This window comes from Zonotrichia leucophrys, chromosome Z (assembly GCF_028769735.1).
Source record: "Zonotrichia leucophrys gambelii isolate GWCS_2022_RI chromosome Z, RI_Zleu_2.0, whole genome shotgun sequence".
Lineage (NCBI taxonomy): Eukaryota > Metazoa > Chordata > Aves > Passeriformes > Passerellidae > Zonotrichia > Zonotrichia leucophrys.
Window position 1 is genome coordinate 1,722,094 of NC_088200.1, and position 23,909 is coordinate 1,746,002.

At 50.8% G+C, this 23,909-nt stretch overlaps 1 protein-coding gene across 5 annotated transcripts in view; it reads left to right on the plus strand.

Moving 5' to 3' along the window:
- ZBTB7C (zinc finger and BTB domain containing 7C) overlaps window positions 1-17,532 on the plus strand; it is a 157,567-nt gene extending 140,035 nt beyond the window's left edge. For all 5 annotated transcript variants that reach the window (XM_064736109.1, XM_064736110.1, XM_064736112.1 and 2 more), the window contains 2 exons: window positions 4,553-5,746; window positions 11,172-17,532. In XM_064736109.1, the coding sequence (XP_064592179.1) occupies window positions 4,553-5,746; window positions 11,172-11,808 (1,831 nt within the window). In that variant the 3' untranslated portion in view covers window positions 11,809-17,532. The remainder of the gene's footprint in view (window positions 1-4,552; window positions 5,747-11,171) is intronic.
- The last annotated feature ends 6,377 nt before the right edge of the window (window positions 17,533-23,909 follow it).

Here is a 23,909-nt window from a genome sequence, read left to right on the forward strand (position 1 = left end):
AATGAGTTTTAAGCATGAACATAAATGCAATGTTTCACAACGTCATCTGCAGAATACATTTATCTTAGGTGCCCTCCACCCTTTCCACCATCTCCCTCCAGTTTATTTTAACAATGCTGTAATTTTCTATTATAAAATGGGATTTTGCTGTTTAACTCCGTGTCGCCTGCTCAGCATTTGCGTGTGTGTGTGTGTGTGTGTGTGTGTGCATGCTCTGGTGACATTTGTCACCGTCAGATGCTATTTTTAAGCCTGTTATTATTGAGGACCCCACCCTTGGCTTGGGGATGGGAAGGGGGGAGTGCAGGAGGAGGGAGAGGAGGGAGGGGAAGGAAGGAAAACGTCAGGCTCAGCACACTTCCAGCCTCTGGCCATCAACCTCCCCGGGGGCATGGGAACCATAAGGTCATTTCTCAAGCTCGCTGAGCTCCAGAGCTGTCAAACCACCCTGAGAGTTTAAAAAATGCAAATGCATGCAAATGAATGGGCTGTTTCTCTCCCTCTCCCCCCCTCACCCCCGGTTTAAATGACATGAATCACCTTCAATTTTGCCAGCATCCTGTAAAGTTATCGGCTTGCCTAAAAGCTGCAGTTAACAGAGCCACAGCTCAGGAGGACCAGGGAGGGATAAGAAAGGAAAAATAGCTAATTTCCACCAAAACCCCATAATTTTTAAAATATATTTTGTACATATAAATTATATGTAACTGTGTATTTGTACACCCCAATCTCCCATTCTAATTTTTCTTGCTGTCGAGCAAATAACCCACTAATTAAGGAGAATGAAGCTTAGTGTCCAGAAAAAACCCTCTATAAAAACATTTCTCGGGGTAGTCTGATATTCTGCTGTTCTGATTTTTGGCACTTAGCGTGATCTGGCAGTGAAAGATGAAAATAGGAAGACACGTTCCTTCATGCAAGAAGCTCCTTTAACACTCAGGCTCCTTCCAAACAAAAATAAACGAGTAGATGATAAAAACAGCAATAGAAATTTAATTGCTCACGCTTATTATTCGGGATACAAAGCCCTAGAAAGGAAGCTGTCTTTTCCTCCCTGGCTCAGGGGTTATTTATTATCTTACACTCCACTTGGAGAAGGTATTAGATTTACTGTCATTTATCGGCGATTTTCAAGGAGGATTTGATACAGAGCTGGTCGGGATCGCAGAGGAGCGTTGCTGGTTAACATGGTTAAGCACAGCACACTGTAATGAATCAATTTGTTTCAGACAACAGACGTAATTAGCGTGGAGGTAATGGGCACACCATGGGATGAGGGGCTGGAGCATCCTCCCTCCACTGAAAATGTCAGTGGCCGGAGCTGGGTGTGATTCCTGGTTCCTCTGCCCAGCTCCAGGCTTGGGGAGCTGACTGGAGAGGGCTCCCGTGGCTGGGGCTGCCCTCCAGCCCCTGTGAGGCTCCACTGAGCATGGACAGCTGGACACTGTCCCCATCCCTGTGAGCATTCCCTGTGCATGGACAGCTGGACACTGTTCCCATCCCTGTGAGGCTTCCCTGAGCATGGACAGCTGGACACTGTCCCCATCCCTGTGAGGCTTCCTTGGGCATGGACAGCTGGACACTGTCCCCATCCCTGTGAGGCTTCCATAAGCATGGACAGTTGGACACTGCCCCCCTCACTGTGAGGCTCCACTGAGCATGGACAGCTGGACACTGTCCCCATCCCTGTGAGGCTTCCCTGGGCATGGACACTGTCCCCTATCCCTGTGAGCATTCCCTGAGCATGGACAGTTGGACACTGCCCCCCTCACTGTGAGGCTTCCATGAGCATGGACAGCTGGACACTGCCCCCATCCCTGTGAGGCTTCCCTGAGCATGGACAGCTGGACACTGTCCCCATCCCTGTGAGGCTCCACTGAGCATGGACAGCTGGACACTGTCCCCATCCCTGTGAGTCTTCCTTGGGCATGGACAGCTGGACACTGTCCCCATCCCTGTGAGCATTCCCTGTGCATGGACAGCTGGACACTGTCCCCATCCCTGTGAGGCTCCACTGAGCATGGACAGCTGGACACTGTCCCCATCCCTGTGAGGCTTCCCTGGGCATGGACACTGCCCCCATCCCTGTGAGGCTTCCATAAGCATGGACAGCTGGACACTGTCCCCATCCCTGTGAGCATTCCCTGAGCATGGACAGCTGGACACTGTCTCCATCCCTGTGAGCATTCACTGGGCACGGACAGCTGGACACTGTCTCCATCCCTGTGAGCATTCCCTGAGCATGGACAGCTGGACACTGTCCCCATCCCTGTGAGGCTTCCATAAGCATGGACAGCTGGACACTGTCCCTCATCCCTGTGAGGCTTCCATAAGCATGGACAGCTGGACACTGTCCCCATCCCTGTGAGGCTTCCATAAGCATGGACAGCTGGACACTGTCCCCATCCCTGTGAGGCTCCCCTGAGCATGGACAGCTGGACACTGTCCCCATCCCTGTGAGGCTTCCATAAGCATGGACAGCTGGACACTGTCCCCATCCCTGTGAGGCTCCACTGGGCATGGACAGCTGGACACTGTCCCCATCCCTGTGAGGCTTCCCTGGGCATGGACACTGCCCCCATCCCTGTGAGGCTTCCATAAGCATGGACAGCTGGACACTGTCCCCATCCCTGTGAGCATTCCCTGAGCATGGACAGCTGGACACTGTCTCCATCCCTGTGAGCATTCACTGGGCACGGACAGCTGGACACTGTCCCCATCCCTGTGAGCATTCCCTGAGCATGGACAGCTGGACACTGTCCTCCATCCCTGTGAGCATTCACTGGGCACGGACAGCTGTCCCCCATCCCTGTGAAGCTTCCCCCAAGCCTGTGGTCCATCACCTCCCTGCAGGTTGAATCATCCTCCGAGACCTTCACTCTCTGGCTCCCACACACCCGTTTTTGGCAGTGCTGGATAAGTGTGGGGGAGATACCTGCAAGGTCTCCCTGGGGAGGGAGGAAAAGGGAGACGGCATTCCTTTTCCCACGGGAGTGTTTGCTGCTGAATCTGATCCCCTCTACAGGCCTCCCAGGCTTCCCAAGGGTTGCTGGCCAAGGTGAAGCACAGGTTTTCATGGACAGCCTCCATCAGACCAGGCTCTTTCCATCCCCAAGGCAGCTGGGAGGGCGAGAGCCAGCTGAAGTAAACCAGTCCCTACTACTGGTGGCTTGGAACGAGGTTTGGAATTAGCAGAACCATAAACTGAGCAGGGAATGATAGCCAGGACATGGCAGTGGATCCCAGGAGAGCTGCAGAGGTGGTGTGGTTTGGAACTGGGGAACCTGCCTGGTGGTGTCAGCCTCGCAGAAGGGATGGAGTGGGGCTGCAGTTCTGCTTTCACGTGCCCTGAGTTCTCCTGGAGATTAACTGCTCTGTCCCTTGGCTGTGAACCAAGTGTCTACCTGCAGCAGGGCCAGGGCTGGTAGAGGTGACACTGCATGAACACATGCTCTGTGTCCTGGGGGTTTCCAAGGGTTAGTGTATTCAAAGTTATTCTGTCTGTTTGATGTATTCTGTCTGTGAGGGGATTAATGTATTCGTCGCCTGCTGGAGGAAATCGCTTTCCTTTCCTGGGATTTCTCATGTGGAAGGGCTGCTGGAGCCATGTGAAAGAGGAAACATCTTACAGATTAAAAAATGGCAAAAAAAAAAAAAAAAAGAATCAGGTTTTCCTCTTGGGTGTGGGCTTTTTGCTTCCGAGTTTTCCTTTGAAGCTAAAGCTGCTCTAGCAGGGGAAGAAGTCTGCCAGATGCACAGGGCATTTTGATACCATGCTGACATGTCCAAGCAGGATTGGGAATGGAGAGAGCTCAGCTCAAAGGAAAAGATAGCAGACAACTCTGTGTCTGGCCAGGTCCTTGCTACCTGGTTGTCTTCCTGAGTGTTTAGGTACACACTGTGACACAAATCCTTGCTTTCCTCTCCATTCCCAGATCCGTCAGCAGGACATTCCTACATGGCATGTCCTCATGTGAGGTGACATGTCATAGCTTCCAGGCATGAAGTAGAACTGAAGATCCATAAGGATTGCTCTCCTGCTGCAGCAGGAAGCCATGACCCTCCTCTATGGGATGTCCACTTGTACCAGCCCCAGAAACAATCACGTAGATGATTTGGGCACTCCCTGGCTCATCTTTTTCAAGCAGTGTAGGTGCTGGCTCTTGGCAGTGTGCAGCAGTACAGCATCACACTTTCCCCACATAGCTCCTGGCAGGGCAAATCCAATGTGTGCCTGGAACAATGCTGGCTCCAGGAGGACTCAGAAGAAATGTGGTGTGTAGGGAGTCATTGCACAAGGTTCCTGGGGGAGGGGTGTGAGAGAGAAGAGGGAGCTTGTGGGGATTGTGAAAAGGTGAGCAGGGTGGGAATTGAGAAGGAATTGAGAAGGAGATGAGGAGATGGGGATGGAAGCAGAGGATCTGGAAGGAGCTGAAGGTGGTCTGGAGATGCACTGAGCCATGCAGGCAGGAGGTGATGGCAGGTGAGGCAGAGGAGGGAAGGCATTATCAGTTGGCAATGCCCTGCTAACGCTCTTGGTGCTTTGTCCTAGGGCACTAAATGAGAATATGGCCAATGGCATTGAAGATCTTATCGGGATCCCATTCCCGAACCACAGCAGCGAGGTGCTGTGCGGCCTGAACGAGCAGCGGCACGACGGGCTCCTGTGCGATGTCATCCTCATCGTGCAGGACCAGGAGTACCGCACCCACCGCTCCGTCCTGGCCGCCTGCAGCAAGTACTTCAAAAAACTCTTCACTACCGGCACTTTAACGGACCAGCCCTATGTTTACGAGATTGACTTTGTCAAGCCTGAAGCACTTTCTGCCATCCTCGAGTTCGCCTACACCTCAACCCTCACCATCACCACCTCAAACGTCAAGCACATCCTCAGCGCCGCCAAGATGCTGGAGATCCAGAGCATCATCAACGTCTGCCTGGAAATCATGGAGCCTGACAGGGAGGCCGAGGAGGAAGATGACAAAGAGGAGGACGACGACGATGAAGACGAAGATGAAGACGAGGAGGAAGAGGAGGAGGAGGAAGTGGAAGATTTTGTCAATCAGGAGAACCTAACTGACGTACAAGAAGTAAGCTGCCACCAAAGCCCTTCTGAGTCCGATCTCACCGAAGAAGCTTATACAGAAGCGCCTAAAGATTTTCCAAATCACTTCCCAGCCAGTAACTCCTCTGGACACTTGGGCATGATACGAGACTTCTCCATAGAGTCCTTGCTGAGTGAAAACTTGTACCCTAAGGCAAACATCCCAGAACGGAGGCCAGCTCTGTCTCCTTTTGCCCCCAGCTTCTTCCCCCACCTGTGGAACGGCGACTTCAACTCTTTCCCCCAGCTCCAGGAGCCGCAAGTAGACAACGGCCCCTTGGATCTGGTGATCAATAAGAGGAAGATCAAGGAAGAGGAGGAGAAGGAAGACCTGCCTCCGCCTCCTTTCCCTAATGACTTCTTCAAGGACATGTTTGCCAACACGCCAGCAGCTCCCTTAGGGCATATTAAAGCAGAGACTGACTATAGCGCTTATCTCAATTTCTTAAGTGCTACCCAGTTTGGAGGAGTTTTCCCCCCATGGCCCCTGGAGGAAGAGAGGAAAATAAAGCCCAAGGCATCCCAGCAGTGTCCCATCTGTAACAAAGTCATCATGGGGGCTGGCAAGCTGCCCAGGCACATGAGGACCCACACGGGGGAGAAGCCCTATATGTGCAATATCTGTGAAGTTCGCTTTACCAGGTGTGTGTTGGTCACCTCTGCCGTGTGTGGGGAGTGGGGTGGGGCTGGAGGGGCCACATCATAACCCATGAGTGATTTCTCTGCTGCTCATCAGAGAAAACTCACCAGAGTTTTTGTCCCAGAATAAATGTAGGGAGGAAAGCAGGACATGATCTCTGTCCCCTTAGAAAAAATAAAAAGGGAGGAAGGGAGGGTGGAGGAAGAACAAGAACCTACTGATTTTTGTGGGTTGTGGATGACATCCACAGCTTAGTGGATCCATCCCCTTGCTGGACAAAAGCTTAAATAAGTAACAGGATATTTTCAACCCCACCATAGTTCACCACAGTGGGACCAGAGTGAGCTGGAAAACAGATGGTCAAACAGCCAAGGACGCTTCATCTCTAATGTGCTGAGAGATGCACTGAGTTGGGAGGGCCATTTAGCCACAGGATGTAATTAGTTTGGGTTTGCACTTTTTGGCATCAGTGTAGACCACAACCAAGTTGCACACATTTGGATGAGACACTATCTGGGCTCTCTGGGCTTTCTGGGGCTGGAGTGGCCCTAATTATTATGGCTTAGTAGTGCAGTTGGGGTCTCGGTCTCTTCCCCAAAGTAACAAATGACAGGATAAGGGGGAACATCCTCAAGTGTCACCAGGGGAGGTTTAGATTGGATATTAGGAACAATTTCTTCATGCAAAGCACTGTAACAGCCTGTCCAGGGCAGTGGAGGCGCCCCCATCCCTGAAGGGATATAAAAGATGTGTAAGTGTGACACCTGGGGACATGGTCTAGTGGACTTGGCAGTCCAGCTGGGGAAAAGCTGGACTCACAGAGTCATGGAATGGTTTGGGTTGGAAATGATTTTAGAGTTCATCCAGTTCCACTCCCTACCGTGGGCAGAGACACCATCCACTATCCCAGGTTGCTCCCATCACTGTCCAACCTAGCCTGGGACACTTCCAGGGATGGGGCAGCTGCAACTTCTCTTGCCAAGTTGTATTTAGCTGTGCAAATGTAATGTTCCAGCCTGAAACCGTGCTCTGCAAAGCTGGGCAAATTTAATCGGTGAGCGGAGACAAATAGATTCCTGGACCTGCTCTTGCTGAGTATAATTAATATCTAATGAGAACAATCTTTACCATAATAATAAAGCTTTCTGACAAGAGCATGGTATTTCAGCTCCTGGCTGCATGTGAGAGAGAGAGAGAGCCCTATTAAGCTGGGGTGAGAAAACCAGAGGAAAATAATCTGCACAGTAGGCAGAGGCGAGCTCCTGACAATGGCCGGACACCTGGGGTGCTCCTGCATTCAGCCTGTCTTTTCTTCTCCTGTCCCTGTGATAATATACGAATGGAAGATATGCAGATGATGAGAATTTGACCTGAAAATAAATTTCCATGCTCCCCTCCATTAACACAGCAGACACCATATTATAATGCGGGGAGCATCGTGCCTCGGGCGGGCATGTGCAGCGTGAGCCAGCTCACCCTGGTATTTGCAGGGGAAAGGCCACTGCATGGTGATAATTCCTGCCTGCAGGAATTTGGATCTGGCTCCTGCTGGTGCTGCAGCCCCAGGTTAGCACTGTTGTCTCTGTGGGGTGGGTTCAGCCCTGTGACTGGAGGGACAGCCTGGCCAGCCCCATCCTGTGGTCCCTTGTCGCTCTCTTGTGTGTGCTGCTGCAGGTGCTAATTTTTGGTGAGGAACTAGCCTGCCTAGATCCATCACTGATATCTTCCCTGTAACAGGAATATAGAGGTGAGCCCTCCCAGAGGGCTCCCAAAGTTCTTTACAGGCAAGGGCAGCGTTGTTCACTTAGTTCGGGGAAACTGAGGGATGAAGCCTAATCCAGACAAGTTATATCAGCGTGGTGGAGGTTGAAAACTCCACACAGAACTGGTCTAGCATCACCCATTACTAATACAGGACTAAACCTGATAGTTTCAACATCCCCCATGTGCTCAGCAGCTTCTAAACACAGGGCACAGGGGTAGGGGGGCTTCATCCAAGGGGAAGAAAATCAAAAAACTGAGACTTGCCCAACAGTGCAGTCCCCCAACATCACTGATAAAAACTGGTCTTGAGGGTCACTCCATACAGAGCTGGGTGCTAGAAGGTCTTTTCTTTCTTTAACACCCTGAGCAAAGTGGATATATTAAAATATTGATTTCTTTTTAAATGCATTTGGAAGGATTTTGAATAGTGTGCAGCTAATTGGCTTTGTTCGGGGTGGGATTTTCTTAGGTGTTTTCATCATTACTCTGGTGTGAGAACTCTCTTTTAGGAAAAGGTGTAGTTTTAAGCAAAGTGGAGTGATTGAGATGCAGAAAGAGATTTCTACTGGGATTTCCTGAGTGCTGCCACTTGCATTATGTGTTCTGCTCTCGGGGGAGGGGGGGAATCCCATGCTTTCTGAAAGCATTGGACTTGCACCCACGGTGCCTTCACTGGGGAGGTGCAAGCTCAGGTGCTCCCTTCTGGGGTCCCCTGGGAGTGAGGGTGCAGGGAAGCAGAGGTTCTCGAATGGAATCTCAGTATGAATCAGTCCTTTGCATTACTTCTGCGTTTAAGGCACAGTGGAGGTGAAAATCTGCTGGGGAAATGGAGAAGATATATTTTCCTGGGGTGAGGAGTGCCCCAGCCTCCCCAGCAGATCCCTTCCCCTCCACATCAGTGGGGTCTCTCATCCCCCAGCAAGGACCCTACGTGCACCTGGACCTGCCCCTCCTGCTGCCATGGACATCTGATCACAGGAAGCAGGACTTCATTTAATGGCTCATTAATTATTTTTTCCTTAAACAAAGGCTGCTCAGCTTCTAGTCTGCTGTTCCACCCCGCTAGAACGCCGGAGAAAGCTGCAAATATTTCAGCTTTTCCACCAAGACAACCCCAGAGTGCTCAAGGAGATACTGTTCCAGCTGGAAAGGTTAACATTATTTGTTCCTATTATTTGTGTTGTGACAGCTCACAGAGCCCTAATCGCTCTCCTAATGCAATTGCATTAAGGTTATTCACACACACAGAGTGCGGATCTCTGTCGGAGCGAGCCTCCAGCCCAGCTCCCAGCTCACAAACCCCGTGTTCCCCACGGCACATCCCCCTGGGGTGCTTCACCACAGAGCACCTCGCCCCCCCAGCCTCTGAGCAGCTCCACAAACCTCCCTTGCATTCCCTGCAGATGCTGCCGGGCCAGGGAGGATTGGGTTTCTCCCCGTCTGCTGCCGGAGATGGGTAATAGCCTGAAAAGAGCTTTGCCTGTATTTACATTATACAGTCCTGGCACGCAGCGTGTTTATTAGGAAAAGCGATCCTGCTAGGTTAAACATTACCTACAGAGGTTTAAATTAAATTATAGGTGGGGTCGGCAGCTCTGCTTTTTATTAACACTTCCCCCCCTTTGCAGCACAAGCCCCCGCGCTCATCCGCGCGCGACTTCGCCGTTCGGGGTGAAATTCTCCCTGCTGCTGCTTTGTCTGCTGCTGAGCACTGGCTCCAGCCCTTGCAGAGAAAATGCATCCTTGTGAAAACCTCAGGGTAGCACCATATTTAAAAATGCCACAGTGGGAAGTTGCCCTGAGCTTGGCACAGGGACTGAGGGATGCATTTTTAACGTGTCCCCCTAAAAAATCTGCAGGTGCGGGGCCAGGCTGGGATCAGTCTCCCAAGAGCAATAAAGCATCATCTCGTGAAGAAGTCACTCTCCTGCTAGGGAAACTCCTTTGCATCCTTGATGGTGTGCAGGGATGCCCAGCCCAGAGCTGCATTCCTCACGGTGTGGCCAACACCTCTATGCTACTGTGCACATCACCAAAAACTGTTTCACTATGGGCTGGGTGACAAAAAACTAGTTCAGAGGCAGCACCTTGCAAGTTTTGAGGGCTTGACCATCCAGAAGAAACAGATTTTTGTCTGGTTTTTATGTTATATAAATTAAATCATCATAATACATATTAACATTGTGTAATTTATAATATAATTATATTTTAAAACAATAATTAATTGTATATTCTTTACTGTTTATGTTAAAATACATGGTATAGTTTTATATGACATATCTGTAATATATAATAGATTTTTTATATCTAATAATGAAATTACTCCACATGTTCTACATATTTTTAGCCTCAATACTAGCATGTTGGAGGGTTCATACTGAAATAATTTTGGAAAGCAATATAAATTTTCCCACTTTGCTCTTTACTTGAACACCACTGGTGCAACCCAGGAAGCAATGTTCAGCTCAGCTGGGCCATAATCAGCTTCACCTTTTATAATCATACTCTTTAGCTGTGATTTTGGGTTTTTTTGGATTTTGGCTGCAGAAGGAAACATTTATTTTTTTGGGAAAAAGCAGTGACTGGATTGCCCATATGGGAAAATATTCTCGCTTTTAGATGTTCCCCTTAAAAATACGTATATAAATATTTGTAAATAAGTGCCATAGGGATGGGTATTACACTATTCCATGGCTGGACTTGAAAAACTTCTCCAAGCTGTGTGGGAGGTTGGATGTGCGCTGGCCTTGGAGACCCTGGCAGGGAAGGACAGAGAGCCTGGATGCTGCATCTCTGGCAGCATCACCCTCTGTGCTGCTCCTGCTCCAAAAGAAAGCTCCTGAGACACCATGTGGTCAGTGCAAGAATAAAAGGAGAGGAAAATCGGCTCCAAGAGGGACTGCATTTAAGCAGTATTGTCCTGCATTTCCAGGCTCTCGAATCCCAACTGATTTCATTATTTGCAGGCCGGAACAGGGCTGTATTTATTTAATAATCCCAGATTCAGTTATATATAGATATATTCCCATATTTAGAATCTTGCTTTTTACAAATATGTGGAAGGAGGATGTAGCCTAGTGGGGGTCAGGCTCTTCTCCCAGGGAACAAGGGACAGAACAGGAGGGAGCAGCCTCAAGTTGTGCCAGGGAAAGCTGAGCTTGGACAATCAGGAAAAATGTCTTACCTGAAAGGGCTGTCCAGCCCTGGCACAGCTGCCCAAGGCAGTAGTGGAATCTCCATCCCTGGAGGGATTTAAAAGCCATCTGGATGTGGCACTTGGGGACATGGGTTAGTGGTGGCCTTGACTGGTCGTGTGGTTGGACTTGATGATCTCAGGTCTTCTCCAGCATTAATGATTCTGTGTTTTTTAGGTTTATTACAGGGATTTTTTTTCCCCCCCTCCAGTTTAAGCTGTTTTGAACTCTCTGGGATGGGCTGCAAATTCCTGACATGGAGGGCTCTGTGTGTATGGTGTTTTAGTGCCCAGGAAAGAAAAGGCGAACCCGAACATCACCTGCAAGACCATCCATACATTGGGAGAGGCCCCATGATGAGCTCCCCACCTTCCCATCACCCTGATCCCAACCGGGGAGCCAATCCCAAAAAGAGCAATCCCAACCCTTCCGGCCCACACCGCCTGACCAAGCGCCTTTTCTTTTGCAGGCAGGACAAGCTCAAAATCCACATGCGGAAGCACACGGGCGAGCGGCCGTACCTGTGCATCCACTGCAACGCCAAGTTCGTGCACAACTACGACCTGAAGAACCACATGCGCATCCACACGGGCATCAGGCCCTACCAGTGCGAGTTCTGCTACAAGAGCTTCACCCGCTCCGACCACCTGCACCGCCACATCAAGCGGCAGAGCTGCCGCATCGCGCGCTCCCGGCGCGGCCGCAAGCCGGCGGCGTGGCGGGCGGCCAGCCTGCTCTTCGCGCCCGGGGGCCCGCCCGTGGAGAGCGGCTTCGTGATGCCGCCCACGCTGGAGGAGATGAGCGGCCACCTCGGCAGCACGGCCATGTGCCTTCCCGGGCCCAGCCCCAAGCACTTCCTGAGCGGGGCCAAGGCGCCCTTCAGCCTGCAGGAGCTGGAGAGCCAGATTGAAGAGACGCAGATGAAGCTCTTCAGGCGGGCCCAGATGGACATGGAGAGGAACGCGGGCATCTTCGCATTCGCCCTGGGCCACAATGAAAACCTCGCTGCCCAACCCTTCTTCCCTCTCCCCGACCCTTGGAGCACAGGCTTCAGTGGCTTGGCGGGGCTTGGCCACGTGGCTCCCATCTCAGAGGCCAGCAACTAAACCGGCGCCCGGTCCCACCATGCATCTGCTCCCATCCCAGCAAGGCTCCCACCCGTCCTTCTGCATCATCAGGCTCCCGAGAAGCTCTTTGTCCTCTCACTGCCATGGGGCTCGGGGCACGAGGCCGTCCCTGGGGCGAGCAGGGCATGGGCAGGTGCTGTGCCCCATGGCCACCGGCACTTTAGACTTTGGGGCCATCAGGCACTGCCTGTCCCATCCCTCCACTCATGGCTCCATCTGGGAAGGCCAGGCCAGGACTGCTGCTCTCTTCAACACCCCCAAAAATGTCATTTGCCTTAGTCCAGGGCTCGGCCATCACCACGAGATGGCTTTTCTGTGGGAAATGTTCCCCATTTTCCCACACAAGGAGCTCGCTGGACACTGACAAGCCGTCCAGACTTGGGTTTGTTTTGTTGCATTCCTTGGCCCTTTTGGTCAAAAGGACTTTTCTGTTTTCTTTCTGGTTTTGTTTTCTTTTTTTCTTAATTAATTCCCATGTCTGGCAACAATATTTATTCTACAAGGGATAAGGGGGAGGTCTAGCAGCCTTACTGGGAGAGGGAGAGAGGGAGGATACTGCCCACTGCCTTTCTCAGCAGTATACCAGATTTACAGGGCTGGTGAAAGCCCTGACCTGCAGCATGAGTTGGGACCTTAAAAACATTAAAAACATTAAAAAAAAAAATAAATGGAGATTGAACACCTAGCGCAAAGCTGGGTGGAAAAGGGGGATTTCACTTATTTTGGTTCTTTAGCTATTTCAAAGTTTCAAAAGGAGAACCAAAGCCTATTTTGAGTATTTTAACTTCAGTTGCTTGAAAAGGTGAAGGAAAAGTTTTGGAAGAATCAGTAATATTTCGATACTGAGCTTTTATTAAACCCTTGCTTTGAAAAAATGAACAAGTGGGAATTTTGAAATGAAAAAGTCGTTTCAAACCAAAGAGTCAGAATTCGCTGCCGCTGACCATTCAGAAATATCTGGGGTTCTGTCCTTAATTCCCTCAAATTCTTACGTGATAGTGATGAGAAAAATTTACAAAACACTCGCGTGTCCCCAAATCTGCAGTGTCGGTGGGAAAAATTCGGGTGTGCAAATATCCCTGCTGCTTGTCTCGAGGGATCTTTGTGGAAAAGATGTTCACTGCTGGTGTCTTGATGGTGATAGCATCATTTGGCAGCAAGTAGAAATGCTGTTTCTTCCCTGTAGATGGTTCAAAAGAGAAGGTGGTGACACATGACAGGGTGCTCCAAGTTGAAGGTCACCCACGGTGGCCAGCAGGTTTGGGCTGACTCCCCAGCGTCCCTGCAGACCCCATCTGGTAATTCTTTCGGGGCACAAAAAGTGGCCACTTGGCTGGAATCACCCTGTCCACCTCCTTCAGCCCCAAATCCATGAGCTGCTCTGAAGGATAAAGGCTTTGGTGGCCATCTGCCTCTGATGGCTCCTCCTGGATGAGCTGTGGGAGGCAGGCGTGGTGGGATCCCACTTCCACCCCTGGCTGAGCTGGGTTGCAGTGGTTGTTTTACACCAAACCAACACTTGGAAATGTAAATGTTACCAACTGGGGCCTTTGTTTCTCTTTTTACTATGACCTTCCAACGTCAGCAAAGTTGAAGGGAACGAGAGGAGCGCGGGTTCATGAGGTTTTTGGTTTTTCCATCAGTGGCGAGGTGGCTGGATGAGAGTCTGCCCACCAGAGGCAAGGAAGGGGACACAGGGAAGTCAAGGGTTCCACAGCCCTCAGGAGGGTTGAGGGGCTTCTGCTCTGAGACCACCCATGGCAGAATGGCCCCAAGGAACTGCCCAACACTTGGCTTCCTCCTCCCAAAAGAAATCCTTAAAGACTCCACGTGCAACAAAAGTCAATGGAGAGGAAAAAAAAAAAAAGAAAGTAAGAAGAAAAAGAAATCTTCTTAAAACTGCATCAAACTTTTTCTTTTTAATCCACATCAACTTCTTAAACAAGCGACGTTTTGCAGATGATTGGTTCCTTCAGGTGTTTTTTTGTCTACGATTTGGAGTCATTGTAAAATATCCAAAGATGCTGAGTACTGTATGATCTGCAAGGACTTGAAGCAAGGTGTTTTTTCTGTCTTGGTTTGTTTGTTAGGTCGGTTGGGTTCTTTTTTTTTTTTCCTATATGTCTAAGTGGGGATAAACCTTTGCAATTTTTCTATTTATAACTATTTTTATGTGATTGCTTTATGTACAAAACAATGGAAAAAAAATCAAAACAAAAAAGTAGAGAGGAACACACACGTACACAAACAAATTTGCCTTAGTTACTCACGGGACAATCACCCTTAACTTTGATGCTAAAAAGCTGATGGAAAAAAAAGAGAGACTAGATCACTTTATGTATTTATTAAACTGTATTAATTGATGCTTTTAAATTATTAGCAGGACTTGATTCTCTTGCCTGTGGCCATGGTGAGAAGGCAAAGCCGCTGCGGTTGCTGAGCTGCCAGCACAGCCACCCGTGTGGCCTCAGCTCTGTGGATGTTTGCCTGACACCTTTTGGAAAGCCAGAATAATCACTTATTAATTAAAGATTGAGCTGGTATGGGCTCCAGCCCGAGGGGCTGATGCTGATGACAGTTATGGAGTTAAGGTTGATTTTCCCGCGTTGGCGCTGGGTTGGGCAGGGCTGGAAGGAGCTGAGTGCTGGCTGTGATCACTTTTGGGGTGTAGAGGGATGGTTAGAGAAAAAACTCTTGTTTCTTCCCATTGTGGTGTTGTGTGGTGAGTCCAGGCCACAGGTATCCCCGCGGGAGCCCAGCTGAGTGTGACGGTGCCTTCCTGGGGATCTGCTCCCGTTTCCAGGGCAGGTGTGACGAGCACCAAACCTCGGCTGCAGGGACACGAGCTCTGTCCCCGCTCACGGAGTGCTGGCTTCTGGTTCATCCCACCCTGGCTGCAGCAGGGCAGGGGGATCCTGCCCCTGTGCCCCTGCAGAGCTGCCCCAGCCCTGGCTCCAGCAGCACAAGGAGCTGGAGCTGCTGCAGCCAGTGCAGAGGAGGCCACGGAGCTGCTGCCAGGGCTGGAGCCCCTCTGCTCTGGAGCCAGCCTGGCACAGCTGGGGCTGCTCAGCTGCACCAGAGAAGCTCCAGGGACACCTCAGAGCCCCTGCCAGGGCCTCCAGGCATTTTAGAAAATAGATGGGGCAAACATTTTAGCAGGGCATATTGTCATAGAACAAGAGGAGATGTTTTAAACTGAAAGAGAGGAGATTCAATTTAGATAGAAGGAAGAAATTTTTTACAATGAGGGTGGCAAAACACTGAAACAAGTTGCTCAAAGAGATGGTGGCTGCCCCTGGATCCTTGGAAGTGTCCAAGGCCAGGCTGGATGGGGCTTGAAGCAACCTGGGGTAGTGGAAGGTGTCCCTGCCCATGGCAGCGGGTGGGACTGGATGACCCTTAAAGGACCCTTCCAACTCAAATCTTCTGATGATTCTATGATTATATGAACACAAATGACACAAAAATGAGCCGTCTAATTCATGTGGTCGCACAGAAATTGCAGAATCCCTTTGCTGTTTTAGCATGAGGTGCAAAAGCCTGGAAGATAAGCTCCAGCTAGGAATGGTGGGACCCATCCCACATTGCTCAGCCATTTGGAGGTGAAGTAAACAGGTGCCCTGAGCCTCCTGGGACACCTACGTGATGTCCTGCTACCTGCAGTGTGATTCCAGCCTGCCTCTGAAGCCTCCCTGGCTCTGGAGGGAGGCAGGTTCTGGTGGAGGGTGATTCACCCTCCCACGTTGGACCTCCCAGGGCTGGGATGAATCACCTTGGGCACCTCTCTGCCACCTCCCAGCGTGCTGTGCTTTCCCAGAGCTCTCTGAGATAAGGTTAACCAGGGCAGGGATGTTCCCACCTGCACCGCTCCCTCCTCTCTGCTCAGCTCACGGCACGGTCCCTGGAAAAGCCTTTCCCAAGAGGAAAGAGGGATGCTGGTACAGCCCAGGGACCCAGGTCAGGGTTTCTGATTTCTTCCCAGTCTTTTTTAACTGGGAACACCATGGAAAATAAAGGTCTGTGTCAAGCCTCCCAAGCCTGGGGACCAGAGATTCATGCTCATGAATCACCCTGCTGCAGTCCCAGTAAAACTTCCCAAGTTCTTACAGCCACAGGTTATTTTCCTTCCTTTACACTTCAGAGAAGGACTCCACAGCATCAGGTGCTCGGGCAGGGGCCCAGATCTTCAGGCAGAGCCCAGAAATGTGACTTGGGAACAAAGAAATACCAATCCCCCTCCCAGGGCAGGTGGTTGATTGCTGAGCAGCTCCTCTGTGCCTGGAGCCTACAGGACCAGCAGGGTCAGCCCATAAACTCTGTGGTTTTGAGCACAAAAAAATCCCCAAATGAAAATTGTGTGAATCACTTTTTAGCTATTTAAATACACCTGTAACTTCTTTTTTTTTCCAGCTCTTGTGGCTTTTAACCCCATTTTATGCTCACATTCTGGTTTGCTTACAATGCCAGAACAACAACAACAACAACAAAAGAAGAAATAGATTTGCAAGGGGAGGGTGAAAAAAAAAATCTAAAAATCGCTCGGAGGAGCTGTGCATTAATCAGACACTTGGGAATCACGGGAAGAAACCAGCTTCAGTAAATGCTTGTTAGCAACAACATATGGCTAGATGCTTGCTGCTGAGCAGCTGCTGTTATCTGCTGGAGCATCCAGGCCGTGCAGGGGAACAGCACCAGGGTGATGCTGCACAGGCAGCGTTTGCCTGGACCAGGTGTTGCTGCCAAAGGAGCATCTCCTGGCACGAGTGGCAGGGAGCTGGATGGGCAAACCCTTTCCCTGGGCTTGAAACCCTCTGCTGAGCATTGCAAGAGCCTCTTCCTGCAGTTGTGCAGAAGGAAATTACAGAGAGAAAAAAATATTAGTGTTTTGAGAAGGGAAGAAAGAGCCTGCAGTTTGGGAAGTGAGAGGCTTTTCCATTTGGCAGTCACCTGCAGGAAAAATATAAAGGGAATAATTTTGCAAAGTACAGCCTGAAATGTTTTAGGCTTGAATGTGTCAGCAGGACTCCTGGCAGCCCCAGTGAGGCTGCAAATGCTGCCCGGTCTCTGCTCCACTCGTGCTCTGCCTGCAGCCCCTGGGACCTGCTATGCCCCCCATCCTTTTCCATCCACTTTGGAGGGGATTAGTGCTTTATTTACAGTCTCAGTGCCCCGAAGCTGGAATATTGTGTGGTTGCAAAAAAAACTTTTAAGGTAAGAGAGTACATGAAGCAAGACCCCAACCATCTCGTTTTAAGAAAATTATGTGCTTGGCAGCAGGTCACCCGTGGCTGGGTTTTTAAGATCTGCCATTGCCTGTTGGTACCTCTGACTGTGTGCACCTGTGTTTCTTTCCAAGCCAAAAACAAAAAAGGGAAGAACTGAGAAAAATCCCTTCTTGTAGAAGATACACCCTATGTAGCCCGAGCCCGAGTGAACTCATCCCCATCCCACCTCCCAGCCCCTCCTCTGGGACCTCCAGCAGAGGGAGAGAGAATACCTGTGGCTTGGAAATACCTTTTTTCCCCCCGTGTTTTCCTATGTTGAACCAATGTTTTACATGACTTGCACTATTTGCTGTAGGGCAGGATACTGTTTAGGTTTCTTTGTTCCAGTCTCTTGTTTGGTTGCGACTCCTCTTGGCGGTCCTGTACACGTACCTGCTGCACATCTTACACCCCTGGAGAAAATAAACTGTTACCTGGAGCACTGAGCCTCTCGTGTGTCCTTAGCGCTGCTCTGGGGCTGGGGAATTCGGATTTCAGCATCAGATTCCTGGTGGGACTTGGCGATCTCGGGGGTCCATTCCAACAGAAATGATTCTGCCATCGAATGATGATGAGCGTGGGGTGCTGGAGCATTTTGTGGTGGCCCTCCAGGGTCACCCTTCCTGTGTCACCTGGGCTGTCACCACGAGGGTGCAGGGGCTGAGAAGAATGAAATTTTGTGCGGGGAAAATAAATGCTGGGTGTGTAAGTGGAATTGTTGGGGGTTTATTTCTCCCCGTCTCGGCACATCTGCTCGCTCAGCTCCTGCACACTCGAACTTGGGCTGCCCTCGTGTGGCGGCCTGCGGGCAGCTCGGCCACCGGAGCGACACCGGCGACCGCCGAGGGCCGGGACCCACATCTGGGGCTGTTTTAGGGGTCTCGGCAGTCCCAGGGCACGCAGGACCCTCCATCACCTCCCGTCTCGCCCAGCCACGGCTGCTTGCCAGGAAGAGGAAATGCAAACCTCAGCCACATCCAGAGGGAGCTTAATGGTTGGACTTGATGATTGTAAGGGTCTTTTCCAACCTAAATGATTCAATGATTCTTAAGTTTTTACAGCTCAGTTAACCACCACCAAGTAATAAGGACAGTGAGGCTGCAGGGAATGTGCCACAATTGTCGGTGGCCTCATAGAAACCCTGATTTTTCAGGAATTATTCCTGCAGGGTAAGCCAGGACTGGACCCTCTGATGCCGAGTGCTGGTATTTCCCACTTCCCCTCATGGTATCACTAATAATTTAGCTCAGTTCCGGCAAGCAGGGCTTTCAAATGTAAATCTTACACAATTATATAAAGCCCATTTCCTTAGGAACTGAGACTAAAAACCATAAATGCAAATGCCAAGGAAGGAGCCAAACAGCAGTGCTGAGCTGCAACCCCCAAAGTTTCATTTTATTTCCTTCTTTCTCCAGGGATGACACTGAATGAGATGTCACAAATCCGATCGGGCTCCCTAATAGTTCATGCAGTGCCTCGAGCCCCAGGGGTCATCTGAAATTCAGGCAGCCAATTTGCAGGCAGGAGATGCAAAGCCAGAGCAGGCAGGGGCTGAGGTTTTTCAGGACAGACCCTGTCTGTCAGCTAAAACCTTCCTCTGCTCTTGGGTAACCTCTGGCAAATCCTTGCAGGGATGGCTGTAAACCTGCCTGTCTTTAAGGGGCAGCTGTTAACTCAGTTTCCATAGTGAACAGGACAGGGCTGTCTCGGTGGGACCAACTTCTGCAGTGTTAGCTGGAGTTCTGCATCGTTGGGGAAATATTTAGGGCTTCACCTCTGAGTTCTCAGAAATAGGCTTCGCATTTAGGCAGCTTCTGTGGTATTTTTCTGGAGGTCTTAATGATAAATTCATTGAAAAATCAGTTGGAAATGCAAAGTCCTCACAACCTCTCTGAGACAAGGTCCTGGATCTGAAGTGAAGGTGAGCAGTGATTTGCTCTGGGTGCTGCTGCAGGGGTGTGAGCCAGGCTGTGACACCCCAAAATTTAGGATGATTAGGAGTCAAACAGGACCTGGATGAGAAAAATGAAGAGTGAACAGAAGCTCTGTGGGAGATGGAAGAAAATCTCCCATGGAGAGACAGTGAGACCATACCTGCAGTGCTGGGGACAGCTCTGGGCCCTCAGCACAAGAGAGACACCGAGGGGCTGGAGCGTGTCCAGGGCAGGGAACGGAGCTGGGAAGGGGCTGGAGCCCCAGGAGAGGCTGAGGGAGCTGGGAAGGGGCTGAGCCTGGAGCAAAGGAGGCTCAGGGGGCCCTTGTGGCTCTGCACAGCTCCTGACAGGAGGGGACAGCCGGGGGGTCGGGCTGTGCTCCCAGGTGACGAGAGGAAACGGCCTCAAATTGTGCCAAGGCAGATTTAGGTGGGTTTTGGAAAAATTCCTTCATGAAATGTCTGTCCAGCTCTGGCACAGCTGCTCAGGGCAGTGGTAGAGTCCCCATCCCTGGGATTTAAAGGAGACTTGAACGACGTCCAGATGTGGCACCAGGGGACGTGGGTTTGGTGGACTTGGCAGTGCTGGGGGAATGGTTGGATCTGATGATCTCAGTGGCTCTTCCCACCTAAATAATTCTGTGATTCTGTGAGCTAGGGGCAATCATCACTGCTGCAGCAGCAGCCCAGATGCGGATGAGCTCCTCCTGCAGCTGCCCAGTGCTCTTCATGTTCAATCAGCTCAGCCGGTGACAGAGATTTGTAGCTGCAAGCACTTGGGATGCTTTTTCCCTGGAGTGAAAACAGCCAAGCTGGATAATATATATACACACATATATATATGTGTGTGTGTGTGTGTACATATACATACATACATACATATATATATATATATATACACACACTTTCAGATGGATTCAGCAACCCTAATATATGTATGAACATGCTAACATTATAATTAATATAATATAATATAATATCATATCATATCATATCATATCATATCATATCATATCATATCATGTAATATAAGGTAAATAATGTAACATAATATAACATAATATAACCCTATATATGTGTGAATGCATTCACAGACTTACACACATCTAATATGCATTTAGCTGTTACCCTCACCAGAGTTTATACAGAAGACAACAGAATTTCTCCTTTGGGAGGGGAAACTGAGGCACGGGGGGGCACAGAGATTTATTCACAGGGCCCTTGCAGCACACAGGTATCTGTGAATGTGCTGCTGGCCTACCCTTTACACAGGTGCAAACCATCCCTGGGGAGTGCTGGGCCTTGGCAATGGCTTCATCAGCCTGTTTCATTAAATGTTGGGAAGGAGTATTCCCAGGAAACCCCCCTCCTTGTCTGCAGCACCCCTGTCTGATTGAGCAGGGATGATTTGGCCGCTGCACAAATCGCCATCCGGCTGGCGGAGGGTGAAATTTGGAGCAAGAGGGAAAAAGAAAGTGACCAAGAGAGGGCGTTTTCAGCCGAGAGGAGCCCCCGCCCGATGAGCGGGAGAGCAGCGGGACCCGCACGGGTCCTGTATCTGTGATAAGGCTTGGCTCCGAGCGTGGAGGAACTTCTGCCAACAGCCCACCCCGGAAAAAATCCCACCAGCAGCGGTAAACGCTCACGTCCCTGGTGATGCTCTGAAGCACCCGAGCGACAGCGAGGGAAAATGAAAGGCGAGCATCATTCCAAACGGCAGGGAGGAGGGAAACTCCTTCCTGGACTTCCCTATAAGCAGCATCCGAGTAAATCCCAGCAGCAGGCAGGGGCTGCAGACGCTGCCACCACCCCCCCGATCGGGCAGGGATGTCCAGAGCAGGGGATGTGGCCGTGTCACACACGGGGGCTCCTTGTTTGCAGCGAAATCCTGCGCCGGCCAGTGCCAGCTGCTGCATTAACGCCCCATATGCCCGGCCATATGCTCCATCCACGCAGGGGGTGCTGGGGGGGCCTCAGGGGAGGAAAAGGGACATCCCAGCACGTGGGAGCAGGTGGGGTTTGGAGAGGGCCGGAGGTGTGGGAAGGATGCCCTGCGATTGTGAGATGGCGTGGGGTGAAGGTCTCTGTGCCCATCAGCAGCACAAGGGGGCTGGAGAGGGCTGGGGACCTCCATCCAAGCTGGGTGGGTCTCCAGAGGAGGAAAAGGGACATCCCAGCACGTGGGAGCAGGTGGGGTTTACATAGGAACCAGAGGTGTGGGAAGGATGCCTGACAATTGTGAGATGGGGTAAATGTCTCTGTGCCCATCAGGAGCACAAGGGGACTGGAGAGTGTTAGGGACCTTCATCCATGCAGGGGGTTCTGGGGGGGGTCTCCAGAGGAGGAAAAGGGACATCCCAGCACATGGGAGCAGGTAGGGTTTACATAGGAACCAGAGGTGTGGGAAGGATGCCCAGTGGAGTGAGGTGAATGTCTCTGTGCCCATCAGCAGCAGCACAAGGGTACTGGGGGTGTTGGGGGCCTGTTGAAGGGCACCACAGACCTTTTGAAATGGGCCCCTGGCATAAAGCAGCTAAAATCTGGGCAGGAGGATGCTAACAGGGTGTAGGAGGACGCCACTGACACTTTGCAATGTGTTTCTCTAAAGCAGTTCGGCAGCAGGTTGCAATTACACAATTTATTTTGAATTGGATTTTCAGGACGCGAACGAGCTCGGCAAAGTATCACGGTGGGAATCAGAGGGTGCTGGGTGCTGCTGCACCTTGGGAGCACAGCCTGCCTGGGTGGATGGAGGAAAGGGTGGATGGAGGAAAGGGTTTCTGCTCATCCAGGTCAGACACTCACAGAGGTGTTCTCTGGTGTTCCAGCTCCTCCTACAGTCGAGGGGAGAGCAATCCTGGCAATCCAGCTACACACCTGGAATGGGTCACAGAACCACGCTTTGGAAATGCTGCTTGCTCTCCATGTCCCTTCTCATGCCCTGTCCCCTTTGCCTCTCAGTCTCCTGGTCCCCTGAACCCGGCATCCAAAGCTTTCCCCAGTCACCACTGAAGATCCCAGCACATTTAAACAGCCAGGATGGGACACAGCACAGCACTAAAGGACACATTCTCTGTGTGGAACAGCAGATTGGAGAGGCAGGAGGCTGTGGACGCTCCCAGGTGCTGGAAGAAGGGCTAATAAGGGACACCACCAGCTGAAGATCCACAGGTGCAGCCCAAATAGCCTGGGGTTGTTTGGCTGTGCTGTTAATCCCACAGCACGCAGAGAGAGGAGGGTGGGATCTGCACCATACTCAAGCCACACTGTGGGGTGAAAGTGGTTTTTCCTGCATTCTTGGTAGCTCAGACAGGTACTGGTGAGAGAGAGAGAGAGGATACCAGCATGATGCAAGAGGCTGATGCAAATGCTTGAAAAGACACTTTTTGCTCTGAAAATTCAATTTATCTGGACAAATTAGGGTATTGGATTCAAACAAAACTGGGGACCTAAGCCTCATTACATTTAATAAACTATCGTGTGTTCTTTCCCATCAGCCTGCACCAGGCTCCCCGTGATTTACAGCCCACAGCTGTAACCTGAGCCATCTCCCTGCTTAGAGAGAAACTCATTTAATCTGAGTCCAGGTCTGAGGCTCCTTGAGGGAAGGCAGCTAATCTTTCTGCCTTAGCTCCTCTATTTGTAAAATGGAAATGGTGACTTTATCCATCTTTGTGGACGGCTTATCGCTTAATCTGAGACTCTGCTGTGCCTTGATCAGGAGCCTGGTGTGAGGGGCTGCATTAGCTGCGTGGTTTGGGATGCTGGTTCCTGTTATGGCTCCGAGGATGGGGAGGGATTTAGGAGGGGAGGGAGGCACAGGTACAGGCTCATGCCTGGGGAAAAGTGAGGAGCTGCTTCCTCAGGAGGAGATGGGGAATATTGAGTATAAGGATAAATGAGTCTTGTGGCCCTAAACCCATTGGGGCCAGTGCAGAGGAGGCCACGGAGATGCTGCCAGGGCTGGAGCCCCTCTGCTCTGGAGCCAGCCTGGCACAGCTGGGGTTGCTCAGCTGCACCAGAGAAGCTCCAGGGACACCTCAGAGTCCCTGCCAGGGCCTGCAGGGGCTCCAGGAGAGCTGCACAGCCCCTGGGGACAAGGCAGGCAGGGACAGCACCCAGGCAATGGCTCCCAGGGCCAGAGGGCAGGGACAGATTTTGGCACATTGGGAATGAGGAGTTGCTGGCTGGGAGGGTGGGCAGGCCCTGGCCCAGGGTGCCCAGAGCAGCTGTGGCTGCCCCTGGATCCCTGGCAGTGTCCCAGGCCAGGCTGGATGGGGCTGGGAGCAGCCTGGGACAGTGGGAGCTGTCCCTGCCCATGCAAGCCTCGAGCTCAGTCAAAGCAGGAGGACACAGCTGCTGTCCTCTTGTTGTTGTCCCTGCCAGTGCAGGACCAAAGCCTGAGAGGATCTGCATCTGCATGTTGTCTTCCAGTGTCTTCATAATTCATGATGGTCTGTCTGAAAGAAGCTTCTGGCAATGTGTTTTTGTTACTGGTCTTAAAATAGGATGCAGAAGAAAGGTTTCTGGGACATAATTCATTTTATTGGCTCTTCTGCACCAGAATTAATTACAGCCATGTTTATTGCTCCAGCAAGTAGAGATGAGTTAGATAAGGGAATTACTTTGTTTAGGACAATGAATAATTTATGTCGCAAATTCGCCAGAACCTTGAAATTTGAAGGCCTGGTTTTGCTTCCTTCCATGTCCAGGGAGCAAGACTGAGCCATAATCCTTGTTTGTGACAAACACTTTATGATTTTTTCCATCATTGTAATCATGTCTTCAAACTCCTGTAGCACAAAACATGGAATTTCTCTGTGTAGGGTGCCTTGGCATCCAGGTTACTTCTGTGTGTGGTGGTGAGAGGTTTGCCCAAGGAA